Source organism: Salmo salar, chromosome 01 (genome assembly GCF_965601325.2).
Source record: "Salmo salar chromosome 01, fSalSal1, whole genome shotgun sequence".
Classification (NCBI taxonomy): domain Eukaryota; kingdom Metazoa; phylum Chordata; class Actinopteri; order Salmoniformes; family Salmonidae; genus Salmo; species Salmo salar.
The window spans coordinates 66116520-66128295 of NC_138291.1; the positions used below are offsets into that span (position 1 = coordinate 66116520).

Consider the following 11776-nt stretch of genomic DNA (forward strand, 5'->3'; position numbering starts at 1 on the left):
GCTTGACCTCATCTTTACTAGATGCTGTTCTTCCACTAATCTCATTGCAACTCCCCTCCAAATCTCCGACCACTACCTTGTATCCTTTTCCCTCTTGCTCTCATCCAACACTTCTCACTCTGCCCCTACTCGGATGGTATTGCGCCGTCCCAACCTTCGCTCTCTCTCTCCCGCTACTCTCTCCTCTTCCATCCTATCATCTCTTCCCTCTGCTCAAACCTTCTCCAACCTATCTCCTGATTCTGCCTCCTCAACCCTCCTCTCCTCCCTTTCTGCATCCTTTGATTTTCTCTGTCCCCTATCCTCCTGGCCGGCTCGGTCCTCCCCTCCTGCTCCGTGGCTCGACGACTCACTACGAGCTCACAGAACAGGGCTCCGGGCAGCCGAGCGGAAATGGAGGAAAACTCGGCTACCTGCGGACCTGGCATCCTTTCACTCCCTCCTCTCTACATTCTCCTCTTCTGTCTCTGCTGCTAAAGCCACTTTCTACCACTCTAAATTCCAAGCATCTGCCTCTAACCCTAGGAAGCTCTTTGCTACCTTCTCCTCCCTCCTGAATCCTCCTCCCCCTCCCCCCTTCTCCCTCTCTGCGGATGACTTCGTCAACCATTTTGAAAAGAAGGTTGACGATATCCGATCCTCGTTTGCTAAGTCAAACGACACCGCTGGTCCTGCTCACACTGCCCTACCCTGTGCTTTGACCTCTTTCTCCCCTCTCTCTCCAGATGAAATCTCGCGTCTTGTGACGGCCGGCCGCCCAACAACCTGCCCACTTGACCCTATCCCCTCCTCTCTTCTCCAGACCATTTCCGGAGACCTTCTCCCCTTCCTCACCTCGCTCATCAACTCATCCTTGACCGCTGGCTACGTCCCTTCCGTCTTCAAGAGAGCGAGAGTTGCACCCCTTCTGAAAAAACCTACACTCGATCCCTCCGATGTCAACAACTACAGACCAGTATCCCTTCTTTCTTTTCTCTCCAAAACTCTTGAACGTGCCGTCCTTGGCCAGCTCTCCTGCTATCTCTCTCAGAATGACCTTCTTGATCCTAATCAGTCAGGTTTCAAGACTGGGCATTCAACTGAGACTGCTCTTCTCTGTGTCACGGAGGCTCTCCCCACTGCTAAAGCTAACTCTCTCTCCTCTGCTCTCATCCTTCTAGACCTATCTGCTGCCTTTGATACTGTGAACCATCAGATCCTCCTCTCCACCCTCTCCGAGTTGGGCATCTCCGGCGCGGCCCACGCTTGGATTGCGTCCTACCTGACAGGTCGCTCCTACCAGATGGCGTGGCGAGAATCTGTCTCCGCACCATGCGCTCTCACCACTGGTGTCCCCCAGGGCTCTGTTCTAGGCCCTCTCCTATTCTCGCTATACACCAAGTCACTTGGCTCTGTCATATCCTCACATGGTCTCTCCTATCATTGCTATGCAGACGACACACAATTAATCTTGTCCTTTCCCCCTTCTGATAACCAGGCGGCGAATCGCATCTCTGCATGTCTGTCAGACATATCAGTGTGGATGACGGATCACCACCTCAAGCTGAACCTCGGCAAGACGGAGCTGCTCTTCCTCCCGGGGAAGGACTGCCCGTTCCATGATCTCGCCATCACGGTTGACAACTCCCTTGTGTCCTCCTCCCAGAGTGCTAAGAACCTTGGCGTGATCCTGGACAACACCCTGTCGTTCTCCACTAACATCAAGGCGGTGACCCGATCCTGTAGGTTCATGCTCTACAACATTCGCAGAGTACGACCCTGCCTCACACAGGAAGCGGCGCAGGTCCTAATCCAGGCACTTGTCATCTCCCGTCTGGATTACTGCAACTCGCTGTTGGCTGGGCTCCCTGCCTGTGCCATTAAACCCCTACAACTCATCCAGAACGCCGCAGCCCGTCTGGTGTTCAACCTTCCAAAGTTCTCTCACGTCACCCCGCTCCTCCGCTCTCTCCACTGGCTTCCAGTTGAAGCTCGCATCCGCTACAAGACCATGGTGATTGCCTACGGAGCTGTGAAGGGAACGGCACCTCCATACCTTCAGGCTCTGATCAGGCCCTACACCCAAACAAGGGCCCTGCGTTCATCCACCTCTAGCCTGCTGGCCCCCCTACCTCTGAGGAAGCACAGTTCCCGCTCAGCCCAGTCAAAACTGTTCGCTGCTCTGGCACCCCAATGGTGGAACAAGCTCCCTCACGACGCCAGGACAGCGGAGTCAATCACCACCTTCCGGAGACACCTGAAACCCCACCTCTTTAAGGAATACCTAGGATAGGATAAAGTAATTCTTCTAACCCCCCCCCCCCCCTTAAACGATTTAGATGCACTATTGTAAAGTGGTTGTTCCACTGGATATCATAAGGTGAATGCACCAATTTGTAAGTCGCTCTGGATAAGAGCGTCTGCTAAATGACTTAAATGTAAATGTAAATATATGCGGTGACCTCACCCACTATAACCAGCGTGTCCAGAGATGCAACCTCTCTTATCATCACTCAGTGCCTGGGCTTACCTCCACTGTACCCGCACCCCACCATACTTGTCTGCACATTATGCCCTGAATCTATTCTACCACGCCCAGAAATCTGCTCCTTTTATTCTTTGTCCCCAATGCACTAGACGACCAGTTTTGTTAGCCTTTAGCCGTAAACTCATCCTACTCCTCCTTTGTTCCTCGGGTGATGTGGAGGTTAACCCAGGCCCTGCGTGTCCCCAGGCACTCTCATTTGTTGACTTCTGTAATCAAAAAAGCCTTGATTTCATGCATGTTAACATCAGAAGCATCCTCCCTAAGTTTGTTATACTCACTGTTTTAGCACACTCCGCCAACCCTGATGTCCTAGCCGTGTTTGAATCCTGGCTTAGGAAGGCCACCAAAAACTACAACATTTTCCGTCAAGATAGAACTGCCAAAAGGGGAGAAGTTGCACTCTACTGCAGAGATAGCTTGCAAAGATCTGTCATACTTTCCAGGTCTATGCCCAAATAGTTTGAGCTTCTATTTTAAAAAATGAATCTCTCCAGAAATAAGTCTCTCACTGTTGTCGCCTGTTATAGACCCCCCTCAGCTCCCAGCTGTGCCCTGGACACCATATGTAAATTGATTTCCCCCCATCTATCTTCAGAGTTCGTTCTGTTAGGTGACCTAAACTGGGATATGCTTAACACCCCAACAATATAAGCTAGATCCCCTCAATCTCACACAAATCATCAAGGAAACCACCAGGTACAACCCTAAATCTGTAAACATAGGCACCCTCATAGATATTATCCTGACCAACTTGCCCTCTAAATACACCTTAGCTGTTTTCAATCAGGATCTCAGCGATCACTGGCTCATTGCCTGCATCCGCTATGGGTCCGCGGTCAAACGACCACCCCTCATCACAGTCAAACGCTCCCTAAAACACTTCTGCGAGCAGGCCTTTCTAATCGACCTGGCCCGGGTATCCTGGAAGGATATTGACCTCATCCCGTCAGTCGAGGATGCCTGGTCGTTCTTTAAAAGTAATTTCCTCACCATCTTAAATACATTACATTACATTTAAGTCATTTAGCAGACACTCTTATCCAGAGCGACTTACAAATTGGTAAATAAGCATGCCCCTTTCAAAAAAATGTAGAACTAAGAACAGATATAGCCCTTGGTTCACTCCAGACCTGACTGCCCTTGACCAGCACAAACACATCCTGTGGTGGACTGCAATATCATCGAATAGTCCCTGTGATATGCAACTGTTCAGGGAAGTCAGGAACCAATACACGCAGTCAGTCAGGGAAGCAAAGGCTAGCTTTTTCAAACAGAAATTTGCATCCTGTAGCTCAAACTCCAAAAAGTTCTGGGACACTGTAAAGTCCATGGAGAACAAGAGCACCTCCTCCCAGCTGCCCACTGCACTGAGCTAGGTAACACGGTCACCACCGATAAATCCATGATAAACCGAAAATTTCAACAAGCATTTCTTTACGGCTGGCCATGCCTTCCTCCTGGCTACCCCAACCCTGGCCAACAGCTCGGCACCTCCCGCAGCTACTTGCACGATTCTCTCCAGCTTCTCCTTCACCCAAATCCAGATAGCAGATGTTCTGAAAGAGCTGCAAAACCTGGACCCGTACAAATCAGCTGGGCTAGACAATCTGGACCCTCTCTTTCTAAAACTATCCGCCGCCATTGTTGCAATCCCTATTACCAGTCTGTTCAACCTCTCTTTCATATCGTCCGAGATCCCTAAAGATTGGAAAGCTGCCGCGGTCATCCCCCTCTTCAAAGGGGGTGACACTAGACCCAAACTGTTATAGACCTATATCCATCCTGCCCTGCCTTTCTAAAGTCTTTGAAATCCAAGTTAATAGACAGATCACTGACCATTTCGAATCCCACCGTACCTTCTCCGCTGTGCAATCCGGTTTCTGAGCTGGTCATGGGTGCACCTCAGCCACGCTCAAGGTACTAAACGATATCACAACTGCCATCGATAAAAGACAGTACTGTGCAGCCGTCTTCATCGACCTGGCCAAGGCTGGATGCAGTCTATCACAGTGCCATTCGTTTTGTTACCAAAGCCCCTTATACCACCCACCACTGCGACCTGTATGCTCTAGTTAGCTGGCCCTCGCTACATATTCATCGCCAGACCCACTGGCTCCAGGTCATCTATAAGTCAATGCTAGGTAAAGCTCTGCCTTACCTCAGCTCACTGGTCACAATAACAACACCCACCCGTAGCATGCGCTCCAGTAGGTATATCTCACTGGTCGTCCCCAAAGCCAGCACCTCCTTTGGCCGCCTTTCCTTCCAGTTCTCTGCTGCCAGTGACTGGAACGAATTGCAAAAAAAAATAAAAAAATAAAAAGAATAAAAAAATTCAATAAAAAAATAAAAAAATAAATCGCTGAAGCTGGAGACTTACATTTCCCTCGCTAACTTTAAATATCAGCTATCTGAGCAGGTAACCGATCGCTGCAGTTGTACATCGTCCATCTGTAAATAGCCCACCCAATCTACCTACCTCATCCCCATATTGTTTTTATTTACTTTTCTGCTCTTTTGCACACCAGTATCACTACTTGCACATCATCATCTGCTCATCTATCACTCCAGTGTTAATCTGCTAAATTGTAATTACTTCATTACTATGGCCTATTTATTGCCTTACCTCCTCACGCCATTTGCACACACTGTATATAGACTTTCTTTTTTTTCTATTGTGTTATTGACTGTACGCTTGTTTATTCCAGTGTAACTCTGTGTTGTTGTTTGTGTCGCAGTGTTTTGCTTTATCTTGGCCAGGTCGCAGTTGTAAATGAGAACTTGTTCTCAACTAGCTTACCTGGTTAAATAAAGGTGACATTTTTTTAAATAAATGTAAAATAAGTTAGAGTGCAGTATAAATGCATTTTAACTTCAGTACTGTACATTGCAGTTATTCTGCAATTACTGTGTCCAAAATACCACAATCAACTGCAGTCACTGCAGTTTCAAAACTGCAATCTCTTTTTGTAAGGGTACAAAGAAAAATTGGCCACAAAATCAACATGTTTTTAGGCAATTTGAGTCTGTGGACTTGAAACCCATTGAAAGCATGTGGTTTTAATTGAACAGGGCAGTCCTGTGTTTTTGTGAGTGTGATTCCAATTTCCACAATCCAGCTCTTCAGCATTCTCTCATTAAATGGCCTGCTGCACTGGTCTGCAGGGCCAGGGCATTATCAGTGCCCATGGTCTTCCAATGCCACACAATTTAAACCAAGCTTCAGGATTTGAACTAGATGCGTACACAATACATCTTAACTACATATTATAGACCCTTCAGAAGACCAAGTCCACCACCTAAATTGCTATTATAAAATACAGAAAATACAGGCTAAATGTTATACCATCAAGACGATTATGCAATGTGCAAGGGTGCAATCATCATTGCCAAGTTTGACTTACACTGCTATTTTGGCCGGACCAATGCACCATGGCTTGGTTATGAGCTGAATCCCCGGTGAGTGCGAATGTAGAACTAATGAGTTTAAACTCATCATGTTGCCCCGAGGTTGAGGCATCTTCAATGTTCCATCGGAATCCGGACCAAGTTGCTCTGCTCTCCGCCGTCTGGAAGCTACGCTTTCGTCTCCTTCCACGGCTCCTAAAACTTGCTCCAACCTTGTTTTTTGATAATTCATGTCGTTTAAGTCTATTTTCTCTTCCAAAACAATTCATTTTATTATGTCTAGTGTTATTGACGGATACTTTGAGGGTGGCAGATGGAATATCTATGCCCGAGCCACTTTGATGCTGATAAAGCTCCTCAGAACTGGAAAGTTTCTCCCTTCGCTGACGTTTTTCAAATCCACGGCTGTATGATTTATTTGCAATGGGCTGCTCGGATTTACGCACTGAAATGACCTTCCCATCACCGGAGACGCGCTCTAAATATTCCGCAACTTTCACTTCTTTACATCTGCCATTAAAGGGGTGACAACGTGGTGACTTCTCTGCAAACCCCACAACTTCACCCTCTGGTACTTTTCCAAATGGATCAAATACCACTTCAGAGAGTTCCTGGGGAGCCGGCTTGATAACAGGGAGTTGGCATGATGGAATGCACCTTATCTCCGTTTTGATCAAGTCCAGGGTGGAAGTTAGGGTAAAGAGCCACATCCACATAGCAATGTAACAATAAGGGCAGCAGCCGGTTACGGTTGCCTCCATCCTTGGTTTAAGTTAGTCCGCTTTGAATTGTGTCTTGTAGATAATAGAATAATTTTTAGGGTTTGATTATTATCTGTTGAATCGTTTCGGGAACGTAGGTTGATACGGTGCGCGAAGAAGTGCTCAAACAAGTAGTGATGCAAACGATGCACTGAGGAGGAGCTGGGGGTTAGATTCAGTCATGATAGGAGAGAAAAGAGAGGGGCTATATTTCCCATGTGCTTTCTTCCACATGATCTCAACCACGATAGAAAATTAATGATTGGAACATATCTAACATGATTCCATTTCCATTTGAAGTGACTTACTGTTTAGGGGAATTTAGTCTTTGGATAACATAGAAAATGAGAACTTATTTTAGTCATATTTTAATAAGGAACAGCCCTTAAAACATACTGATGCATTGTTAATGATGTACTCCATTGGACCAATTGATGCATATAGGCTGCTTAATTTTTGTCAAGAAATGTTGGCTACATTTTCAAATCAACTTAGCCTATGTATTTATTTTTGATCAGAGCAGTCTTTGGAGACCTTAACTATGTCCACACTTTGTATTGTCATTAATACGCCATTAATAGACCAATTATAAGACATGTGTTCATAATTTGCAATTCGTTATTAGTATATTACATTTTTGAACGCAAGTAACATGGGTAAGAGTAACGATAGATCACTTATAAGGCATTTATTAATGAATAGTAAATAATCTATAAATCATAATTATATTCATATAACATTTTAATACCCCTGTTCAAAATAATTTATCTTCTCAATGTCATTCTTACAAACGCATTTACAAATCATTAGTAAACTGTAACCCTCCCTTGATATCTTTTCATTTTGTATCAGAATGGACGGTTAACTGAGCAAAGAGCATCAGATATTCAGCAGTAACATTCCTTCAGACAGCGATATGTAGATAGTGACTCAAGTATACTGCTCAAAAAAATAAAGGGAACACTTAAACAACACATCCTAGATCTGAATGAAAGAAATAATCTTATTAAATACTTTTTTCTTTACATAATTGAATTTGCTGACAACAAAATCACACAAAAATAATCAATGGAAATCCAATTTATCAACCCATGGAGGTCTGGATTTGGAGTCACACTCAAAATTAAAGTGGAAAACCACACTACAGGCTGATCAAACTTTGATGTAATGTCCTTAAAACAAGTCAAAATAAGGCTCAGTAGTGTGTGTGGCCTCCACGTGCCTGTATGACCTCCCTACAACGCCTGGGCATGCTCCTGATGAGGTGGCGGATGGTCTCCTGAGGGATCTCCTGGACTAAAGCATCCGCCAACTCCTGGACAGTCTGTGGTGCAACGTGGCGTTTGTGGATGGAGCGAGACATGATGTCCCAGATGTGCTCAATTGGATTCAGGTCTGGGGAACGGGCGGGCCAGTCCATCGCATCAATGCCTTCCTCTTGCAGGAACTGCTGACACACTCCAGCCACATGAGGTCTAGCATTGTCTTGCATTAGGAGGAACCCAGGGCCAACCGCACCAGCATATGGTCTCACAAGAGGTCTGAGGATCTCATCTCAGTACCTAATGGCAGTCAGGCTACCTCTGGCAAGCACATGGAGGGCTGTGCGGCCCCCCAAAGAAATGCCAACCCACACCATGACTGACCCACCGCCAAACCGGTCATGCTGGAGGATGTTGCAGGCAGCAGAACGTTCTCCATGGCATCTCCAGACTCTGTCACGTCTGTCATGTGCTCAGTGTGAACCTGCTTTCATCTGTGAAGAGCACAGGGCGCCAGTGGCGAATTTGCCAATCTTGGTGTTCTCTGGCAAATGCCAAACGTCCTGCACGGTGTTGGGCTGTAAGCACAACCCCCACCTGTGGACGTCAGGCCGTCATACCACCCACATGGAGTCTGTTCCTGACCGTTTGAGCAGACACATGCACATTTGTGGCCTGCTGGAGGTCATTTTGAGGGGCTCTGGCAGTGCTTCTCCTGCTCCTCCTTGCACAAAGGCGGAGGTAGCGGTCCTGCTGCTGGGTCGTTGGCCTCCTCCACGTCTCCTGATGTACTGGCCTGTCTCCTGGTAGCGCCTCCATGCTCTGGACACTACGCTGACAGACACAGCAAACCTTCTTGCCACAGCTCGCATTGATGTGCCATCCTGGATGAGCTGCACTACCTGAGCCACTTGTGTGGGTTGTAGACTCCGTCTCATGCTACCACTAGAGTGAAAGCACCGCCAGCATTCAAAAGTGACCAAAACATCAGCCAGGAAGCATAGGAACTGAGAAGTGATCTGTGGTCCCCACCTGCAGAACCACTCCTTTATTGGGGGTGTCTCGCTAATTGCCTATAATTTCCACCTGTTGTCTATTCCATTTGCATAACAGCATGTGAAATTTATTGTCAATCAGTATTGCTTCATAAGTGGACAGTTTGATTTCACAGAAGTGTGATTGACTTGGAGTTACATTGTGTTATTTAAGTGTTCCCTTTCTTTTTTGGAGCAGTGTATATTATCCTGCCCATCACCGTGTCATTTGCTCTGGACTTTCACCTTAGTTAATGCCATGGAATTACAAGTGTTGAAATACAGTGCACTCTTGTTAAAAAAAGGTGCTATCTAGAACCTAAAGGTAAATTTAAAGAACCGTATTTGGTTCCAGGTAAAACAATATTGTGTTCAATGTAGAACCCTTTTCACATGGAACCCAAAAGGGTTCTACCTGGAACCAAAAACGGTTTTCCTAAGGGCACAGCCCAATAACCCCTTTGGAACCCTATTTCCTAAAAGTGTGAGGAGCGAACACAAAAGCATGTTTATTGTGTTAATTTTCAAAATTGGCCCATGACCTGTTGTCATCTTTGGAAATGGCCATTTGCCAATCTGACTGAGTGTCCAGCACAGCTAAGATAATGAGAAGGTCAAACTCTAAGATACTATTCTGTAAAAGTAATACAACAATCATTAACTTTATTAGCAAAATAGTTGTGCATGAAGTTGCTGAAAATATGCTAAATTATGGCAATACATTGGCCAGTGAATATACTATATAAAATCCTTCATACTGTGCAATGACTACTTGGATTGAATCCAACATTGGGGCTCTATTAGATGTGGAAGCCATCCTCATAAAGCCAATTCTTTCATTCTATTCCTGAGTAACAGTTAATCAATAGGATGAGGTTGGACTTGACTGATGCCTTAGAGCGTCTCCATATTGAGCTGTCCTCCCCATCTCTTTGCTTGTGCCGGGACATGTTCCTGTTACATGGAGGGGTCAGCAGCACAGAGACATCTTTCGTTCGCAGCCATTAGCAATGCAGTGTGCACTAGCTGTCTCAATCTGTTTCAGTTATGCTGCATCAGATGGGAGGAAGCCCGCCTAATGCAGATGGATGGGTGATTGGGAATTTCAATCATGATTATAGGCCTATGTGTGCAGACCAGCGTTTCCCAAACTCGGTCCTCACATTTTGGTTTTTGCCCTAACAGTACACAACTAATTCAAATTAGCAAAGCTTGGTGATTAGTTGATAATTTGAAACAGATGTGTAGTGCTAGGGCACAAACACATTTGAATAAATGTGGGTTTGGACACTCTTATGTAGGTGTCATAATGTGTTATGACGCTGGGTGTCAAGCGTTACCGAAAACAAACATAAGATCCCTGTTGCATAAAGAAGTACTGTATTGGCATCCCAAGTGGCGTAGTGGTCTAAGGCACTGCTCGGGTTAGGGGATGGTTTTGCCGGGGGTGCTTTACTTGGCTCATCGGGCTCTAGCGACTTCTTTCCTCCGGCACATTGGTGCGGCTGGGTGGGTGTTAAGAAGCGCGGTTTGACGGATCATGTTTCGGAGGAATGGTTCGACCTTCGCCTCTCGAGCCCGTTGGGGAGTAGCAGTGATGAAACAAGATCTAAAAAAATATTGTTGAAAATTTTGTTTTGTCTAAACAGAAGGGGACAAAACAAAAGGCAATGAAGGAAGAAATGCCAGGGTGTTAGTCATGCAGTGTCCACCCCTCCTCCCCAACAAACATCTACCTTTACTGCAGCAGGATCTGTGGCTATGGATCAGACTCAGCATCACCTCCAAACTCACAGATATGGCTCCCATAGGGAGATAATCCTGTGATTTAATCACAGATGATTACATATTTAATCCTGTCTTTTCTGTCAGAGGACTAAATATGAAAGAAATTCAACCAGCCATGCACTGTCCTAGTATCAATGTTGTGTTGAATAGGTTTTTGAGCTAGCTCATTTTAGTGAATGACGCTTGAGACTTCCACTTCAATTAGTACCCGCAACACATCTGGGGCAGCTGAAGAGATGATCACCTTTTCAAATAATGATTTCAAATACATTACTGAGAGAAAAGGTGAAAGGCAATACAGGTAGCAGGTTAAGTGTTTTGACTCTTGTGGAATACTGTAGGCCATATGTATTGATGTCAAAACTCCTCTCGTCTATTTCACTGAAGAAAAAGGATAAGTAATGTGAGCCTTTCAGGTTCTGTGGCAGCTAAGGTTTGGGTATTACAAACCAGATAAATTATATTCTATTTTCAAAGTTATATGAATAACACATGTACTAAAGAGATTTGTACAGATATATCAAACTCGAACTTGTTTAGGATCAATAGACGACTATAGAGAGGTGGATGAATTTCCCAACACATATCATTTAAAAGATGAACTTCTGAGAAGCTAAATTTTTATTTATTTTTTATAATTATTTTATTCTTTTTTTTTTATAATTACTTATTCATTTTTATTCCGTTTCTTTTATTTATTTTTTATTTTTCTTTTTTTTTTATTAATTTTTTAATTTTTTTATTTTTTTTATTTTTTTTCTACTGCATCATTGATTGTATGTTGTTTTACTCCATGTGTAACTCTGTGTTGTTGTATGTGTCGAACTGCTTTGCTTTATCTTGGCCAGGTCGCAATTGTAAATGAGAACTTGTTCTCAACTTGCCTACCTGGTTAAATAAAGGTGAAATAAAAAAATACATTTTTTTTAGAGATAGATATTTCTTCTTGCATCACACCAACATTCTCTGAGGCCTTTGGCACAAGTGGTGTATACG

The 11776-nt window shown here is 44.8% G+C and overlaps 1 protein-coding gene across 1 annotated transcript in view; it reads right to left on the bottom strand.

Moving 5' to 3' along the window:
* The window catches only part of LOC106608714 (VPS10 domain-containing receptor SorCS1-like), a 103958-nt gene extending 97225 nt beyond the window's left edge, over positions 1–6733 (bottom strand). The window contains exon 1 of the mRNA XM_014206816.3: positions 5932–6733. Within this exon, the coding sequence (XP_014062291.2) occupies positions 5932–6696 (765 nt within the window). The 5' untranslated portion in view covers positions 6697–6733. The remainder of the gene's footprint in view (positions 1–5931) is intronic.
* Positions 6734–11776: the final 5043 nt, after the last annotated feature.